Genomic DNA, 21,169 nt, shown 5'->3' on the forward strand with positions numbered 1-21,169 from the left:
AGATACTTTTATTAGTTATATTTCATACATACATAAATTTCTCTCTCTTTCTTTCTACACCCCCTTTTCTTACCTGTGAACATGAGCCAACGGTATTATTCTCACATCAGTGGGTTGGGATATGTTTTTGAACTTTAAATCTGTTGGCCGTTAATATTTCTAGAATGCTAAACGGGCCTTCAAACTTATGTGTTATTTGTAGTTCAATCCCTTGCGTACATATACTTGTATGTAGACTTGGTCGCCCACTGTATATGTTTTAGTTGGCTTAGCGATTTTATCATGATTTCTTTTCAATATGATTTGTGATTCCTCTAAATTCTTACAAAGTATATTATATCAACTTACACTTGCTTCCATAACATCCGTAGGGGATATGATAAGTGGGTTGTAGGAGTAAATACATGGAAAGGTGTCCTAGCTGGGGTACCATACAGTGCTTCGTGCGGCGACATTTTGATATATACATGATATGAATGGTTAAGAGTACTTAGAACTGCAGGTACGGCAATATCCCAGTTGGGGTCCATTCCCCCGAGTGTAACTCGTAATATGTTTAACACCTTTCTATTTACCCTCTCAACTAATCCATTAGACTTTGGTGGTAGATCATGGTATTGATTTTCTTTATGCAAAGGAATTCACACAACGAGTTAAGGGAAATGATTATTGAATTCTCCACCTGAGTCAGAGTTATCATGAGTGGAATTCCATGTTTACAAATGTAGCACTCGTTAAATTTCCTAGCGCATTCAATTGCGGTTTTAGTTTTTTAGTGCTATCAATTCGGTATATTGAGTCAAGGTATCTATTATCAGTAAGAGGTGCTTATTTCCTCGGTCTGACTCGTAAAACCCTGTTAATAAATCTAAGTTTACTCTGTTTTCAAAGGTTGGTTGGGCACGGGATAGGCCCCAGGCTGACAGGTTTCTTAGTGTGCCTTTGTTTTCCTGACAAGTGCGACAATTAGCTATACTCGTAAGCATCGTATGGCCGATAAAATAATGATTTGGCTTTCTGTGACATGATAGAGAACCTGGATGACCATGTAATGGATTGGAATGCAACCAGTTTAAGACGGTTGGTATAAGTGAGATTGGTACCACTACCTGGTCGTTAGTCACCTGCGGGGTGTAGCGGGTTTTCCTTGTCACGGACCTACACACAATATTATCCTTAATTATATAATTCTGCTGTGTACACTTCACATATTCCTTTTCCTTAGGATTCCTGTTCAAAGCATCTATATTTTCTTTAACTGCTGATCTTTCTTTGTTCAGTCTGTACTAGTTCAGCGCTCCAACCGGGGTCTTCCTGTTCAGATAGTTTTTAACAATAGGTACGGATGTTGATATATCTACTAGTTCAGCTAATGGCTCTGTACAAGATGGCGCGGGGTTGTGTGATAATGTGTCAGCAATGATATTTGCTTTCCCAGGTAGATATCCTATCCTTGCGCCAAAGTCTTGAATGATCATATGCCCACCACCGAGTTCTTTTGGGACTGTGACTAAAGCCTTTAAAGAAGTCGGTGAGGGCTAATGGTCAGTAAGAACCTTGCCAGGATAGCCGTATATTATGAACTTAAAATGCAATAGTGAGTTAACAATAGCTAGCCCTCCCTTATCTATTCCTACATATTTACTTTCAGAAGGTCTCAGTTTACGTGAATAAAAAGCTATAGGGAAGAACTGTTTGTCATATTGCTGAAGCAATACCCTCCCCCCTACCCCTTGGTCTGAGGTGTCAGTTGCAATAAAAAATTCCTTGCTGAAGTCAGGAAATTTTAAGATAGGTGAACTGCATAATTCCTCTTTCAAGGTATCGAACGCCTGTTGATGCTTTTCAGACCATATAAAATCTACGCCCTTCTTTGTAAGATCGGTTAGAGGAGTGGCTATAATTGAGTAATTGCGTAAATAAAAACGGCGGTAATAATACCCACTACAGCTTAAAATTTGCTGTATCCCTTGATGTTTGTAGGTATCGGAAAGTTACGAATAGCAGACACCTTATCATGGACTACCTTAAGACCTTGACTAGACACCGTAAAACCTAAATAGACTAGTTTTGTTTTTAAAAATTCACATTAGTATCTTTACTCTTAAATTATGCTGCCTTAGTCTCTGTAGCACGAGCTCTAGTTACGTAAATGTTCTTCTAAGGTATTAGAAAAGATTATAATGTCGTCCATATAGGGCATGCAGGGTATCCCCTAACAAGTCTCCGAACACTATATTAATCATTCTGGTGAATGTAATTGGGGCGCAACGTAAACCAAAAGGCATACATAAAAATTCATAATGTCCCCTGGCTGTGCTGAAGGCGGAGTATGGGATATTCTCTTTTTCTAAAGGTATCTGGTGAAAGCCTTCAAGTAAGTCCAAACTGGTGAAATATTTGTTCTGTCCTAACAAGGATAAAATATCGTCAGTACATGGGCACTGGGAATTGATCGGGAATCGTTTCCTCATTTAAGCGATGGAAATCTACGCAGATACGCCATGGTTCGATCTTTTTCTGGTACGACGATTAAGGGGAAAGGGAAATTATAAGGGCTGTTCGATTTCCTAATGACTCCTTCTTCTAACATTTTACCTACTTCATCATTGATCTCATTCTGGAATTTCATAGGGAGTCGGTACGAAGGTACATAGATGACTTTATGCTTGTCTTTTAACCGTATTTGGTGTTCAATGACATCTGTTGTTCTCAAGGATCCCTCGGTAGTGGAGAAAACATCATGATATTTAGTTAAAAGATAAAAAAATTTCTGCTGATCTCCTCTTCTTGAATATCTTTATTGATTTTACCTTTAATAGATTGTAATAGGGATTCATCCACAACTGATTGAGCGTGATTAATTTATGCAACGGTAAGAATGCGATATTTATAAACTTCCACATCCATGATGTGTTGATTTTTGTGGATCACTAAAGTGGTATTCAAATGATTGCAGACTTCAGGGGGCGGGCCGGCTAATGCCGTTTTTTAACGACAGGACTTTGACATTCATACCACTTAATAAGGTGACTTGGGACATCTCCAGACCACATATGATTTTCGCCTCTGACCTTCGGTTTTGTGACGCCAGGGCAATTTATCCCAAAAATAACAATTTTTCAAATTCTATCTCCTCCTTTGATATTTAATATTAAGGACCTGGGATTACTACCATATATAGACCTGATGTAGACCTCCAATCAAATGGAGAGTTTTTTTTCTAAAAGTCATTTTTTGTTGGATATGAATTTTTCAATATGGTAAAAAAATAAACCCTATAAAATCACGAGAAAAAAATTTATAAATAAAAGACGAAAAAAAATTGGAAAAAACGGTTCTATTTGATTGTTCTATAATGTCTTTCTGGGTTATATACCAAATTCCAATGTTATAGCTTTAAAACTAAGTGAGGAGATAGATTTTGAAGGTCATTAAGTATAGTTTTGAGATAAGGGCGTTCAAAGTTTTCCTTCGTATTTCTATAAAGACAATGTTAATAAACAATGATTATTATGAATGTATATTTCTTTTTTGTGTTAATATAAAAACCATACTATTTTATTTATCATAATCATAAATGATGATCCCTTTGCTCATATATCGTAGCCTGGGGCACTGCTTGAGGCAAGAAGATGGGGCACTCCTTCCTATTTAAACCCCCTCTCTCCCCATTCACTAACTCGGCTTATTACAGCGAATTTTCTTCTTCTATGTTAGCGAGATGTTTTCCTTGTATTTTCCTCTTTGGCATGATGACATTCTTGCCGAAACAAAGATAAACAAACGTAAATGCAAGAGAATGTCAGAGGTGAGACTCGAAGGTGTACTCTCTTTTTACAAAGACAATTTGATAAATCATGATTATTATGAATTTCATATTCCATTTTGGGTATTAAAAAACCAAAACTATGTTATTTATCATAAATGAAGATTTCTTTGCTCAAAGATCGTAGCCTTGGGCACAGTGGACGTGTGCTGTCAGGCAAGAAGGGGGCGTTACTAAGCAACCCTCCCCCTCTCTCTTCTACTCACTATCGCGTATATTATGATATTCTGTAATATACTTGAGCGATTTTTCTTCGTCTGTATGTTAGCGAGATGTTTTCCTTGGCTCTTTTCCTCATTGGCATGATGAAATTCTTGCCGAAACATACATAAACACGTAAAGCAAGCGAATGTCACGAGGTGAAATTCGAACGTGTAATCTACTTGAAGTCTATGGTCCAACTGATTCATGATTGAACCAGAATAGATAGCGAGCCACGGAATCTCTACAGATGCCATTTCTCACAATTTCTTTGCCAATAATGATCAAAATTTACGATAACGGAAGAAATATTGCATGTTCTTGTACGGATGAATGTTTTAGGCTTATTGAGTTATGTTTACTAATTACCCTGTAACTACGAAAGTAAGAGGAATTTTGACGAAATATTTCGTATACGTATTCTCAATTGCCATATGAAGCTCCATGAATTTTTTTATGACTTTAGCTGCTATTACGGGTGTGCGAAAATTCTGTTGGGTTTGCTTGAACAATGTCTTGATTCATGTGACAAGTGATTGGTCCTCAATGTACGTTACTGTTTGGTTGTCCTCTTTTTTGTCCAAAACTGATTTTAAGGTGTTAGAAGACTTATAGAATTTTTCCTTTGATATACACGTCCGTGTTTGGCAGGGGCTAAGGTAATGTTTGAATGCCCATAGACGGGTATCCTATAATTACAGCTGGATACATATCAATGTTTTGTACAATGATAAAGGTATCGGTAAACGTACGCTTACCTACCTTGTACTGAATATGAGTTACTCCTACTACACTTAATTCATTATTTCCAATACCCGAGAGCCTCACTCCGGACTTCTCAATAGGGAGATTCAAAAACAGCAGGTGATGAGTCCGCTGATCCATGATATTACGTGGACTACCAGAATAAAAAGCAGTGTGAAGGGTCGGTGCTCTAAATTTACGGCATGCAATGTAGGACGTAATTCATCTTTACTATGATAGCATGTATATGTTTGGAAGTCTACGGGGACCTGCACTGATTTTTAGATTTGGTCGTGTGGTTCATAGGAAAATTCTGTGCCTCGCATTGATCTTGTAAATGATTAAATTTGTTATTTGATTCAAAAGAGTGATACGAATAACCCAACATCATTCTCTCCCCCGCTGGAGTTAATTACGTGGTATTTGCTTGCTTTGCATTCGGAAAATAAGACTGACTCTGTGAGTTCAGGTTTCGAGAAAACAAATATCGCGTTATCTAAAATCACAGGCCAAACGGGAAAAAGCTGATGTTCCAAACTAATATATTATTATATATAATAAATATTCTGTTTACGCTGATTATGTAATGGAATTCCTTTATGCCGCTGATATTTATTTAATATTACAGTTCATAATGAAATGGATATTGGGCGGCTGATCAGTGGCGAACTGGAATTCTGTAATCCAATGGTCGCTTTTGTGTTTTGGAACTGAATGGGCGAATATATTTATGATACTGGATATTCGGAGCAGACTTGTTTGTGGTTCATATTCACTTCCATTTTGTAGTTTTGCTCTGTTTTGAGTCTTTATTTTTGTATCAAACAAATCTATCTCGTCAGGCGTCGAGTTACAAATGATTTGTAGCCAACGACAAAAAATAGACCTACAATATTCATGAATTTAAATGTTGAATGAATGGAGTATTCTATGCATTTCATGGCATTGATTTGACGAATCTATTACGTCCAAATGTCGAGCTACAAAAGCCGTTTATGTAGCTGACATCAAAAGAAATCAAGAGCAGTGAAATATTCTCTCCAAGTCAAGGTTTCCAAAACAAACGCCTCCAATAACAAGAACTAATAACACTGACTGACTAGAGTTCTATAAGAATTGGCTACAAAGCCAAAAGGAACTTGCGCCCCCCTTCCCGATGAGCGAATTTGCATCTATTGCCGAAGTTCTGACTGGAATGACGCCTTCCAGACTTTTATGGAAAGATATCTGATGGAAAGAAATATTTTGGAATGCGGGAAAGGCCAAAGGTCCAGAGATCTTCTTCTGCAGTGATGCGATGCAGAGGCAGTTTCCAGGGAATTGGGGTATGGAAGACTATAGTTCCAGGAGGCTAGAATTTAGAAAACTACAGTTCCAAGGAAACTGAAATATCGAAAGCTGCAGTTTACAGAAAACTAGAATATGGAAAACTGCAGTTTCCAGAAGATTGGAATATCCTTGAAAGCTAGTATCCAGAAAACTGGAATATGGAAAACTAGTTTCCAGAAAACTAGAATATGGATAACTAGTTACAGAAAACTGGAGAATCCTGGAAAACTTCAGTTTCAGAAAACTGGAATATAGAAAACTGCAGTTTCCAGAAGATTGGAATATCCTGGAAAATTATTTACCAGAAAACTGGAAAATGGAAAAACTACAGTTTTCAGAAAAACCTGGAATATGGAAAACTCCAGTTTCCAAGAAAAATAAAAAGGAATATCTTGAAAAGTAGTTCCTGGAATATCCTGGAAAGATAGTTTCAAGAAAACTGGAACATCCTGGAAAACTAGTTTCCATAAAACTGGAATATCCTGGAAACTAGGTGCCAGAAAACTGGAATATCTGGAACACTACAGTTTCCAGAAAACTGGAATATCTTGAACACACACTGTCTAGAACACTGGAATATGAAAGACTATAGTTACCAGAAAACTTTAATTACCATATTATCATTCTCCTGCAGATGGCGTCGACGGATATCGTGAGTGAGTGAGTGGGTGAGAGCGTTAAAGACACACACACACATGCACGGACACAATTTGAGAGACTAACATCATCACAAAAATAATTGTCAGGTTCAAAATCTTATTTCTTTCTTCCTAACGATGCCCATTAATTACGATTAAGTGCTCAGATGTGGTGTCCAGATTTCGTTACACCCTCACCAGAGAGAGAGAGAGAGAGAGAGAGAGAGAGAGAGAGAGAGAGAGAGAGAGTGTGTGTATGCGTGTGTTTGCTAATGACTGTTACAATACGCAGCTCAGCGAGCAAGAGATGTGGGATATCTAAAGGGTGATGATGGCATCCTCATATTATATTTTTGAGAGAGAGAGAGGCCCCCAACAGAACGCAACCATCGTCAGTGTCGACACCGCCCCACCCAACCCCCCTACCCCCCTTCAAAAGAAAAGAAAACGTAACGAACAGTTTCGCTCGCCACGACAAAAGGCAGCCGAAGACCACAATTAATTTCCGTCTGTCTATTTTTACTCCGTGGGAAGTGACCAGCTGGGTGTTCAGACCTTCAGGAGAGAGAGAGAGAGAGAGAGAGAGAGAGAGAGAGAGGTCCCGGGTCATGTCGGGTCGTTTCTCTGAACGACTGAAGAAAAGAGAGCATTCCAGGGACAAGAAGACTCACTCCGTCTTTGAACAGTTAAGAGAAATTGGGCAGTTTTCTATGGCCCTCAAACTCAATGGCGTCGTCTGTCGTTTGGTTTTGTATCCTGAAGAAGAAGAAGAAGAAGAAGGTCCTTTAAGATGAGAGATGAGAGAGAGAGAGAGAGAGAGAGAGAGAGAGAGAGAATCGAAATCTGGACACTTTACTATAAAATACCGAACTGGGGATGTTGATGAGGCTCGTTCGATGCTCAAACATTTCCTGTTTCCATCTGTTCCTAATACCTCAGTATAGACTACCTCCTTCGCCCTCTGACATCTGACGAGGCTCAGGAGGTCCACCCACCTGAGCTCCTCCTGTGACCTTGTAGACGTCACAGAGAGAGAGACTGGTGACTTGTCTGTCTAAATCGACGATATCAAAACCTGTCAGTTATGAGTATTTGGTATTCTTGGGTGGGGGTGGTGTGGGGTCTGAGGAGGAGGTGTGGGGTGTTTGGGATGTTCCTGCAATCGATGAAATAAACAAAAAAACTGAAAAATTCTGTTTAAAAATAAAAGCTACAAAGCATAGAACATTCCGTCAGTAATCTACATAAATAAAAGCAATTTCTGTATGTTTGTTCTGTATGGACGCCCTGGCTACGAAAGCTAGAACTACCAAATTTTGACAATAGGCCCAACCTCAAAATCCGAAATTCGAGGACCGTTTCTAAGGACGGCCTCATTTTACAACTTACGGAGTTGAAGGCAAACTCTTCGGGTTTTCTGCGACTTCTTAGGCTCGACAGAATAATGGAATAACTGTAAGGAATTTTCAAACCTTTAGCTTGACAGGATCCCAAGCGATTACTTATTCTGAAAGCGATTGCATAATCCAACCCTGTAGGGGTTGCCACCACAGACGGCGCGATCCTGTTTATCCCAAGCAACACCAGGTACATCAGCTTGCGTTTACATAAGAAACACTTCCATTCCTCTCTCTCTCTCTCTCTCTCCCTCTGTGTGTGTGTGTGTGTGTGTGTGTGTGTGTGTGTTTGTGTATTGGAACATGGTCGATGCCTTTTTTCTCAGTTCCTGAAAAGCCGAGAATTCCCGTTTACAAAGAATCCTGAAGCGATATTTGAGGTTTGGTAGAAATGATTTATCTTTTGCGGTTTCCTTCTGTATCCTGACACGTTGATACATGTTCCAATTTCATTTTTCCCTCTCGTTCTTTTTCTTTTTTCTCTCTCTCTCTCCCTCTCTTTCCTTCTTTCTGGTTGCCACTCCTCCCCCTCCTTCCCCCCTTTCGGCCTGACATGGGACCTTTTTCATACCACAAGCCGAAGCCATTTGCACCTACAGGAATTTTTTCTGGTTCTTGGAAGCAGTGAAGCGAAAAATATTGTTTTCTCTTGTGGAATACGAGTTTTTTTTTTGGTCGAGTTTCGTGCTTCTGGCATTAGAAATAGTATCGTCACTAATGTTCCTCAACTAATACTAAAACTACTGCTGCTATTACCGGGTTCTTAGAGACAATTTTATTCAGCTATTAATTTTATTCAGTTATTAATCAAGTGAAATCTCAGAGACTACTTTATTCAGCTGCTAATCAAGTGAAGTCTCCAAGCTATACTCGCTTTTCTGAGCGTGTGTCATGTGAGTACAGTTTCCGTAGGTGGGGTATGACTCTCTCTCTCTCTCTCTCTCTCTCTCTCTCTCTCTCTCTCTCTCTCTCTCTCTCTCTCTCCCCTCTTTCTCTCTCTCTAAATAATAAGCAAGATAAATCACGTGCCATCTTGTATTGTCACATAGGTTATGAAGGTGCGAAGATGGTATATGTCCCCTTTGTACCAGAAGATGAAAGAAACAGAATTTTTTCTGTTTTCTGTGAATTACAGTTTCCAAGAAAAGGTTTTAGGATGGATTTAAAAATTAGTTTTAAACTGGTCCTCAAAAATTAGTTTTCAAATGGACCCAAAAAAACCAGTTTCCAAATGGACGCACAAAAACCAGTTTTCCAATGGACCCCAAAAACCAGTTTCAAATGGCCCCCCACTAAAAATCCCACAAAAAAAATAAACCTTATACGATACTAGGTTATAGATTTCAGTCCTGGATTTCGTTCGAATCTTCCAGTACCTGATACCAGTCCTGGAAACCGTTCCATTCCTCCAGTACCTGATCTCAGTCCTGGAAACCGTTTGAGTCCTCCAGTACCTGATCTCAGTCCTGGAAACCGTTCCAATCCTCCAGTAGCTAATTCCAGTCCTACTAAACATTACCAGCGGCCCACACGAAACAGAAATCCAAAACCATTACCTCGGAATCAACGATACACTCGACCATCATCGCAAATATTCGAGCGTTTGATGTTCCATCTGCGCTGTGCTCGGCTCCCTAATACATACACATTCTGGCTAATACATTTTTCTCAATACATTCCCCTCCCGAATACATTTTGCTTAATACATTCTCCACCCGAAATACATTTTGGTTAATGGACTTGTTCGTCAATTGCCGAACAGCAGAGTAGTGAGTTGGGAAGTACTTCTTTTAGCATCGAGTGAAGTAGACCATTCTGGCGTTTTCCGAATTAATTCTTTTTATTATATATAGAATGTCGATGCTTGTTTTAAGGTGTTCCATTTCGTCCAACACTCTCTCTCGTTTTTTACTGTGATGGTTTCTTTAACAGCTGACAGAGAGAAACTATTGCATTTAAGTCATGAAATGACATGAAAATTCCTGGAAAATCATTCTAGGAGAGCAAAACTATTTGTTCGCTTGCTCGGGGAGTAAGCCTACATAATTACTTTGTTGTTGTTGTTTTTCGTTGCTGTTGTTGTCTTGTTTTGGGAGGTGGAGAAGGGTCTATGGAAAAACCTAAAAAAAAAGGTCTGTTTTTTTTTTTTCTCTTTTTTGAAATGAAAAACTTAGGCTACCTAAGAAAAGAAAGTCATAGCCTATAGAGCAAAAAAACAAGCTTTAAAAGGACAAAAACAATCTGACCTCCTGTTCCGATCAAATATTGCAGGAACCATTCCTAGTTTTTTGCTTTTTTAGGAAATCTCAGGATATCCATCGTATCCTATCAAATATATAAAAGAAGAACACGCATCCTAGAGTTCCTATAGGAATGCCCAAAGGGTCCTTACTCCTTGCAGCAATAAAATGCAGAACAATTGGGCAGCAAGGATCTCCCGTTTGGACAGGAATTTGATTAAGCCTACAGGGTGAGCACGCCACCTTTCGCGAGATTCAACGCCTGCACCATTTGAAATATTTTTTTACTTCGCTTTTCCTTTAATGGAAAAGGAATTCCTCCTCCGACAAACCGCTTCTAGGATACGTCAAATTTGATAGTCTGCCTCCTGAGAGGTTCACTGGGGCTTATATGTCAGCGGTTATGTCAGTTATCCATGGCAAAAGATATGGAAGGTGTTCGATAAATGCGAGCAACTACGTCGCCTGACCCAGCAGCTGTTCCTCAGCTCCGATGGAGTAAGCCAATTTTAAAGCCGGAATTCTTCGTTCGTCCGACACGAATACAAATACGAATTTAAACGAAACAGAAGGGAAAACCGTCCCTGTTTTCCCGCTCACCCGGAATTCACGCCCAGGGGCAGAATTAAACGGACTAAAAATAGATTTTTGGAAAGTTCCGAACTGTAGTTTGTCTGACGAATTGCTGTGGGATCCTCGCCTACAGGGACACCTCGATGTTTTTCATTTCGTCCCCGCTCTGCCAACCCGATGGGAAACGCATATTAAATCAGCAAGGTTCAAAAATAACAGTAATGCCTACAGTGCACCGCATGGGGTGTCTCGAAGGCACTAGTCCCCAAACGGATAGGAGGAAAAGTTTCTAAGATAAAGTGACCTGTGTGATTAGACTTACCTATTATACGTATCTCTCTCTCTCTCTCTCTCTCTCTCTCTCTCTCTCTCTCTCTCAGTTACCATTCTAATTAATTTGGGATTGAATATATGTTTTGTCTATTATCGTATATCAAATTTCTCGTAAATCCATTTGGCGCGATGGAGAATGAACAGGGAGAGAGAGAGAGAGAGAGAGAGAGAGAGAGAGAGAGAGAGAGAGAGAGATTATCAAAGGTCACAGACATATTTCATATGCCCATAAATGCAATTCTTTATATTTTCATTAATGTTATATAAAACATCAGCTTCATATACATTGCTCTCTCTCTCTCTCTCTCTCTCTCTCTCTCTCTCTCTCTCCTCTCTCTCAATAATAAGCATATTATGAGACTGTAAGAAAACTCTGGAGGTAAATTCTCTCCCACCTGAATCTCTGGCATAGAACAATTACGTCACCTGGAATACCTGGATCATCCTGATAAATGTTCCCGGGAATGACGCTATTCCTGGGAATATTCCTCCTCTGGGAATATACTTGCAATGGACTATTATCTATAAATATATTACCCAAATCTTGATTTACGTTACGCTTTTTCGATAACTTTCAATGATAAATAGAATTGATGTTTAGACGCAGCCAATATAAATGTTAACTTTGCAATATCAATATACGTCCTTTAAAGACCCATAATCTGCTTGCCCCTTCGGAGGATGTGGGCTCCAGGGGGCGCTGCCCTTCTATTTCACTTCCTTGACACACCCTGGCAGTGCCCAAACACAGTCGACTGGCCACTGGGTACATTAATTAAATAATCTTAAACAGAATCCAATTCTGAGGTCAATAGAAGTATCGTGAACTGTCCTGTTATTAATGGATTAGCCTAAAACCCTTTCTGCCTCCCCAGGATCGATCCCAGGCCCTCTCGCTAGTGAAAAGAGTGTCTAGACCACTGAATATGATACTGAGGTTAAAGAAATGTAAAAACCATTGCAAAGTTTGGGCCCAATTGGGCTTATGGGCCTAAAGAGATGAGACGCTACTGCCCCAGAAAGTAATTTATCAGATTATCTCTCTCGGTCGTCAACGGGAGAGAGAGATAATACTTGAGACTGATTCCTATTCCGTTATAATCTTTAAAACGCCTCCATTCCCGTCCATCAGATTCCAGTCTGGAGTCTCTTCCAGTTCTGGAGAATGAGGAACTGCCTTCAGTCACGCGCCCGAGTTAGAGAGAGAGAAAGAAAGAGAGAGAAAGCGTCAGGAAGCACCGACGATACACCCAGATAATCTCCGATAGTTTTGGGTTTCTGGTAGAAATGATAATCGCTGCTCTCTGGCCTTCGTCGTATTTCTCTCCCTTAGCCTTCCTTTATGCACACTTGGGCCTCATGGGGTCTCTAATCTCCTAAAATATGCGCACAATTAAAGGGGTGGGGAAGAGAGAGGGTGTTTATCATGGTTAAATCAAGGGAAGGAAAGCGGTTCGATAACCCTAGATTATCCTGCTGTTGGTGTTTGGACTATAGGCGATATGGCCTAATCAGTCTTGACGCCCCTTGAACCGTTATCAGTTTAGGTTATATAGATGTGGGTATATTGGGTATTGGTATATATGTGTGCGTTTTGTATAGTCTGTACACGTCTGTGTGTCCTGATATTAGACAAATTACTACATCGCTCACCATCCCATCGTCCAATTGCTCTCGGGTCTCGAGAGACTTAACTTCTGCTCATTCCCAGCGACAGGAGACGACAGGAGGCCTCTTATGTATAAGCCATTCCGGGGAATTCGGGACTCGGGCACCAGAGAGAAAGAGATAGAGAGAGAGATGAGAGGAGAGAAGTATGTATTTGGAAAAAAAACCCGATACCGCTGGGACTAAAGTTTTTTTGTGACGTCTAACTAGTTCCTCCAGGAACATTTTGGCAAACGAGAGTGTCAGGTCACTCGAGAGAGAGAGAGAGAGAGAGAGAGAGAGAGAGAGAGAGAGAGAGAGAGAGGAGAGAGAGAGAGAGAAATAAAAAAAGGAAAGGAAGTGAGAAAAGGCAAAATAAGGTAATACAAAAAAAAAAAAAAAAAAAAAGAAGCTCATATATGCCTAGTACAATACAGAACACTCGCGTCTGAACCCTTGCACGAGCATCATAAACAGATGTCCTCGAGACAGACCCCCCTTTTGAAAGGAACAATTAGCCCCCCCAGCTGCCACCGAGAGACCTATTTACAGACCGACTTGATGACACCGACTCCTCCTTCCGCTAATTTAGGCACCGACTGATGACGCTGCTCTGATGATGATGATATTACTGCCTTCCCAATCGGCGTCGAAGACTGGGCCATTGTCGTCCGAAACAACGGAGACTCTTCAGCGTCCGGTGCATGGGGACTTCCCCCTCCCTCCCCCCCCCTCATCCTTGAGGCGCTTTCGGTCGTCTTTTGTTTTTGGGGAGGTGGGGAATAGCCGGATATGATTGGGGAATAGATAGAGAGGGAAGACAGACTTGCATTGATGGGAAATAGTCACATAATCATGGGAAATAGTCAGGATTTGATGGAAAATAGACAGATAACGATGGAAAATAGACAGATATCGATGGGAAATAGAGAGATATTGATGGAACGGTCAAAAAAATATGGGAAAACACCTATAACTAGATGGGGACAACAGCCATATAAAAATGGGAAATCAACAGATATCTATGGGAAATAGTAGGATTTCGATGGGAAATGGCAGATACTGATGGGAAATAGTCATGGCTCCAGTGAGATTCATTCCAGGGACTGACTGACTGATTGGTGCCTCCTCTGGCTTCCAGATCTGGGTACTTCAATTCTTCGACATTTTGACAGGTTTCTGGAACTTATAACTCAATGCACATCTTGATTTTAAACAGGACACATTACCCACAAGCACCAGGTTTGTAAGATTCATTCAAAGCTCTCCTGAACAGGAGACAGGAACTTAGCCAAGAGCTGGAAGCATTAGAACAATCAATACACAGGATTCAGAAGCAGCTACGGAACTGGAAAGTCCTCCAAAAGAGTCATTCAGCTTTCTGGCAATAATTGAGAACGTGTTGGGCCAAAGGAGTTGATGGAAGGGTATGTAAGTGAAGAGCCGGGTCATTGCCCTGGGTATCTGCTGATGACCATTTCTGAGTAAATTCTCAAAAGGGGCAGTATATTCACTGGGTTCTTGTATAATTTTACGGATTTTGATCGCCTCGTCTTCACATCATTTATTCATTTATTTTAGTTCTATAAGAGCAGCCATTTTTTTCCTAACATCAGCTGATTTTAGGCGGGAAGCAAAGCAGGCCAGAGATCGTCATTTTCCGTTGGTAGCTGTGGGGGGATAAAGACTCCTGTAAGCCTGAGGGACGTATCCCAAAAGGAATTGTGTAGCTAGCAAGGTACTTATTAGGCCTACTCTTAAGATCTTTTATCCTGTGAACTTCTCGCTGGTGATATGCTCTGTTCCCAGGATGACCGGCAGAAAGGGGGGATAAGCTAACCCCAACACCCAAGCTTCACACCTGCATTCGCTCTCAGTCTGCTCCAGTCCATGACCTAGGACAGATTTCCCAGCCAGCCTTCAAATAACGCATACCAAAGGGGGCTAACTGGTGCACCAGATGATGGACAAAGCCGAAGCCTTTTTCTACAAAGGTCCAATTACATAAGGCATCTAGGTACGTATTGAGATACAGTCACATTGCCAGTTCCTTTTCCTCTGAGTCAAATAAACTCTTCCACATGTCCCAATTCGAACTCCTAATTCTCAAATGAACAGCCCTTTGTTCCTTTTCCTTGCCTTGTGGCCGCATGCCACCTTTTCTGATCGTCCCAGACAGACAGTCTTCATTGAATATCTCATTTAACCACTAGAGTTCCTCCCCAGTGTGTTAGATAAAATTGAATAACTGTAACTTGTGCAAGAAGTCTTATTTTATTCTGTGTCTAATCTGGGAATCTTCCAGATCTTTGCCGAGTCACGTGTCCATGTCTCATCGCAAGTGCTTCCTTAACGCAAGATAACAATGAGTAATTTTGGAAATCAGCATTGAAGTACATTTGATTTCAGCCAGCTCTCCCCTTGTGAGATATAAGATGGGTCCACCTCCGGCCCAGTTCCTTTGCCTTTCAGCTGTCTTGTAAATAAATGTAATGTAAAGTAATTAGCCGGTTTCCATGGCGACCTGTCTAGAGTAAAAATAACCCAATCAGTCCTTGTTAAGGTAAGTTAGAAGAAAGTTATTCTGCATTTTTCCCTCTAATATTTTTCCTTTACGTATTGGGGTTCTCAAGGCTACCCATACGTAAAAATAAGGGTCTGCTAAGCTAAATGAAAGGTGATCAAATGTACCAGAAGATGTTCCGCTCTCTGTCTTCAACAGCCAAGTAGTCCTCTGCCTCTGCCAACCTTTTACACTCTAGGCCACTTGAGCTAGCTTCGAGTGCATAAGTAAACATTGGGCAACAAAGACTCATCTGGGAAAACTGAGAAATCTCTCTCTCTCTCTCTCTCTCTCTTTCTCTCTCTCTAAAATACCGTACACTTAACATCCCTGGATTAAAACTCCACTGCAAATGTAAACTCAAACTGAACTTTCTGTTCAGGCTATAATGGCTATCACTTTCACTCACTTTTAGTCTCCATTTTTGGTTCATTTGCTCCGATGGAAGAGGGATAATCAACGCTGAGAGAGAGAGAGAGAGAGAGAGAGAGAGAGAGAGAGAGAGAGAGAGAGAGAGAGAGAGAGAGAGAGAGATTGGTCTTAGGGAAACGTACAATGAATAAAAGTGAGGTTTATAACCATAACTTTTCTGGTCCAACATTCACAGCACTTAGCACGAATAAAACACAAAGAACTTCTAATAAATAGTTCATTGAAGATATTTATTCATATAATAAAAAAAAATTATTCGATAGATATTCTGTCAATTAACAAAAGGGCTTTGATCTCCTCCAGAGGAAAAGCTTTTAATGGACATATAAACGAACCCTAATTGTCTCCTGAAGCAATGAAAACCGTGATGATATCCTGAAATCGACGCCATTTGCATAAACGGAGCTGGAAAAAGGACTCTTTTGGAGATATTTGTTATGAATTGTTCCTTCATCTATAGGAGTGTGGGGAAGGTCTCGATAGGATACATGGCATCCTCCTTTTACAAAAACTGGGAAATGAATATCCTGCAGAATTGAATAAATGGAATGAACACGATGACTTATCGTCTTATAAAACAAATGATAAACGATAGGACTTGTCTCGTACATAAAGAATTTACATAAAGAATTCGATATTGCATTGTAAGGGATTTGCATCATTTTAGTGTCGTACAACCAGTAAGTTGTTCGTGAACATGATCTCTGCAGGGAATATGCAAATTCATTGCAATTCGGTATATATAGGTATATATATATATATATATATATAGATATATATATATATATATATAGATATAATTATATATATATATATATTATATATATATATATAATACTTTATATGCTATTTTCATAACGTCAGTCGTTTTAGGAAATCGCTAGAAAAAAATATAGAGAATCAGTTACGTCTGGCAGCAGCCAACTCCGATTGCAACAGGGGAGACACTGTCCGAATGTGTGGATATGATTAGAAGGTTTTACAAGTAAATCGATTATCAGGTGAGAAATTGTTTTACAATTTCAGTTTATAAACTTTTATAAACATTCTATGCGACAAAATTAAATTTAATGGAAAGTGTTCCCGCAAAAGCAGTGGACCAGACAATAATAATCTTAAGCCATGAGTCAGTCAGGAATCGGAGGATTGGGACGACGTTGCTTGTGTTTGCACCTACTCAGTATCTCGAAGACCACACGTCATTTTCTTTTCTTATCTGTTTTATGCTCTATTTTTAACCTTTCATTCACTTTCAGTAAATAAGAAGCTTCATTTCTACCTCGGATTTACTTCCTACCTGACACATGACACATTTATAATATATATAAGTTGAAATAAGACGAAAGGTTTTTGCTTCGAGAACTTCGCTTGAGAGACTTGATTAAGTAACTAATACTTTCCCCTAAATAAGTAACACGTTTTCAAAGTATATAACGAATCTTCATATATCTGATGATTCTCAAGAGAAATTTCATTATCATTAGACTCTCTCTCTCCTGAACATTAATCAGAAAGGGAAATTTTTGGTTATTTTCTACCATTTCTAAGCTCACTCCATTCCCGTCTCTGTCTTTTTACCAAAGCAGAGAGCAAAAGGCGGTGACTGAGAGACATATCTGCATGTTGCTTAAAAAATCACAGTAGATGCACGTGACTTCACAAATAAGCAAATTCCACAGGAAAATGATAGTGGATTGCGCTTATATCTGCATATATGTGTGTGTCTTTAATTAACGCTCTCTTACTCAGACTGAAGGAGAACTTGAATATGACCCCTGTAAATGGTTCCTATACTTATGTATATGTCACTGATGTATACTCGATGTAGTATTCATCCGCTCCCTCGTGCGTTGTATTGTTCTCCAATTGTGGCTAGTCCAGCAACTACTCTGTTCTGCCTTTGTTGATATGATAATTCTAAATAACCTTATTTTACTGTCAATTCTTTGATTTCCTTAAAGTTACCATTCCTGATTTCATTCTTATCAACCCCCAGATTTCCTGAATCCTGATATCAAGACAATTTCCTTGAATATGAAAATGTATAAAGTATAATCGGCCAAATTGACCGTTGAATAAATTGTTTGTTTAAAAGAAATGATTTTCTCAATTCTGAAATTGTTGTTGTTGTTGTTGTTGTTAAAGATTAAGCTGGCTTTATGCCAGCACGGGCTCTTGCTCACAGAGCAGCCCGTAGGTCATTTGAATTTTTTGGATGTGGAAAGGTGATTTTTAAGGATATGAGGTGAGCCTTTATTTATGATTCTATGGGTTATGCATGTGAGATGGTATGATTTGAAAAAAGAAAGGAAAGGTGAACAGGCAAGGTTACAAACCCCTTTAAACCCTAAGGTACCCATTAGTAGAAGATAAAGATCGATAGTAGCGAGTTTTAGAGAAAGCAAAACAAAAGTAAACAACAGCTTAAGCGGTAGTTAGAGTGACAGTTGAAATATTCGGTCGTTAGGGGAAATGAGGATTGTTTAGTAATATAAAAAGCAGTAAATGCTACAAACAGCACTTTTCACGAAGGAGGTCATCTGGAAGACTGATCTCTAGGTCCAACAGAACGTGGACGAGCTCAGTTGATGATCGTTCTATTGCAGAATGATTACATGCTCTTGAGGAGCTCTGAAACGAAATTCTGATTGGAGGAAATCATCTGGGAGGGAGATCTCAAAGTTGAGGGCTTCTTGGAAGATCTCTGTTAACAGTCGTTCATTAAAAGTGTAGTGTTTGTCGGCGAGAGCTCTATGTATGAAGTCATTAAATTCATCATAGGTCATTAGGAACTTGTTTATTCCTTGTTCTCCTACGAAGCGGAATTCACTTCCAGAGGCGACTGATTTGAGTTCTGCTTTGCAGGTCTGGATTTCCATGTCTTGCTTAACTGGGAACTCCTCTGTTTGTGTTCCCATTTCCTTATGCAAAATGGGAGCTACAGCCGGTGTCTGGATTTCCATTTCTTCAATTGTAGGTTCTTCCGTCTGAGTTCCTGCTTCAACACGAGCAGGAATCGGCATTGTCGGCGGTGCAAAGGCTGGGAGTACAACCTGAGGGGTTGGGGGAATAAACTGAGGGGTTGAGGGAATAACCTTAGGGGTCGGAAGGGGTTTGGGAATTGGAGGTTGGAAGGAAGGAAAGGATGAGGGGTTTGGGATATAATGACAAGGTTTGGGGTGTTCTGCAGGGGAAGGTTGAAGAGTTTGTGGTGGAGGTGGTCGATTTGTTCTTGGATCAATACGTGGTTCACATGGTGGTCGTCTTGGGGGCGATGGTTGTCTTTCTCGAGTTCTTGCTGGCGGTGGGTAGATGCCCTTCATCCTCCAGATTTTTTCCAGTCTGACAGGGCACCCCTTGAACCATGCATGATGTGACTGGTGGCAGTTTGGGCATCGGGCAACAGTGTGGTCCTTTGCTTTGAATTTGGCAAGGCATATATCCGTCTCATGCTTTTGGCTAAAAATACCGCAGACATGCTGGGCTGTGCACTCTCTTCTGTGATGCCCAAACCTCTGGCACTTGAAACACCTTAGAGGTTCAGGAATGAAGGCTTCGGTCTTGTAGGTACCAGATCCCAAGGCTGATGAAGTCTGAGATTTTGCCCTTGAAAGTGGCCTCAACCTTTAAAGTTTGCTCATCTGTTCCATCTTTGTTCTTCACGGTGCAACGTGAAGCAGTCATTATTCCTGGCACTTCCAAAAATTCGGTCCAAAGTGACGTACTAGGGACCTTGTAGATCATTGCCTTGGATATCTTGGCGGCTGGGTCTAAGATAAGACATGAGGAATCCATTTTTAAGAGTTCTGCAGACTGTTCATCTTTCGGGGTAATAATAAATTCCCCTATGAGATTCGGTCGGGCCTGAAGTTTTGCAGTGGGATATTTCTTCTCGAGTGCTAGAACTGCCGCGTAGGATGTTCGATCTTGCTGGGAAATTGTCCTGAATTTGGGAAGTGTCTTGGTAGGTGGTGCAGAAGTCGAGGAGTACGGGAGATTGATGACACTCATAAGGGTGTTTTTCCTTTTCTTTTGGACTTTCTGAAAGCCTTAGTCGTCGGGAGAGGGCGGGTCCACATGCTGGGGTCAGGAGGCGTAGGACGCTTCACTGAACATAGACATAAATTTGGCTAATAGCCTTTAAAGATTGTATGCTTTTGTTAGTCTTGCGTGTGTGGGTTGCAACTCCTAAATTTGCGTCCTGCCCGGGAAAACTGTCAAAAGAAGTTGCTCGAATAAAAATAGAATAATTTTTATGGGAAGAGCCATAAATGAACTAATTTTAGATCTTAATATTACAATATCAACAAAAATTGTGTGTTTTTTTTTCATTTCAACTATAATTGTTTATTTTTTCTCAACAAAACTGCATTTAGTTATTATTTTTTTTTTGTATCTTTTCGTCGTCATAATGGATCTGCCGAAGGAGAGAAAGAGAGTGAAGATACTCCGTTTTTCTATGCGTCCATTTCAGTGCTTTATGTTCAAGTTGAAGGGATGACTACACCCGCTCTCCTCTCTCTCTCTCTCCTCCTCTTCTCTCTCTCTCTCCCCTTCGTTAATTCCGTTGGTTACGGGACGAAAAAGAGTTTTTTTTTATTTATTATTATTATTATTTTTTTTTTTACCGAACTGAGAGCAAAGGGTTGTGTGAACTAAGTCTGTATGTATATATATATATATATAGATATATATATATATATATATATATATATATATATATATATATATATATATATATATATATATATATATATATATATGTCAATGTCTCTCTCTCTCTCTCAACAGACACTTGCAAAAGGTCACGTCGACCTTCTCTAAGCGACTGTTATTATTATTAAGATCCTAATACTTTTCTACGCCAGACTCTTGATTGTTGGGGCAGATGAAAATGCTTGGGATTTTTAAATAAGAGATTTTGAAAGAAAACCTCCTAATGAGGGTCACTGAAAGATGGAAATATTTGTATTATAAAAAGACATCTAGATGATCACTACTGAATGGTCTCATTGTACAGGGTGTTTATAAAAAGACACTAGACTGATCGAGTGATTATAGACGCTACTGAATGGTCTCATTGTACAGGGTGTCCATTAAGTCCCAGTACCATTCCGAGCAATAAATACTTCTAATGGTACTTGGAGTTTTTGGACACCCTGTATTTCTCCATCAGAAACATATGCCTAGCATCTGACCACCTGATTGAGTGATTATACATGTTATAGAAGGGTCTGTTATAT

At 39.9% G+C, this 21,169-nt stretch overlaps 1 protein-coding gene across 1 annotated transcript; it reads right to left on the minus strand.

Moving 5' to 3' along the window:
* Positions 1-18,523: 18,523 nt before the first annotated feature.
* Positions 18,524-19,249, minus strand: LOC135204604 (uncharacterized). The gene has a single exon (XM_064234752.1). The coding sequence runs from the start codon at positions 19,247-19,249 to the stop codon at positions 18,524-18,526; it is 726 nt and encodes a 241-aa protein (XP_064090822.1).
* Between the last annotated feature and the right edge of the window lie 1,920 nt (positions 19,250-21,169).

This window comes from Macrobrachium nipponense, chromosome 47 (genome assembly GCF_015104395.2).
Source record: "Macrobrachium nipponense isolate FS-2020 chromosome 47, ASM1510439v2, whole genome shotgun sequence".
Lineage (NCBI taxonomy): Eukaryota > Metazoa > Arthropoda > Malacostraca > Decapoda > Palaemonidae > Macrobrachium > Macrobrachium nipponense.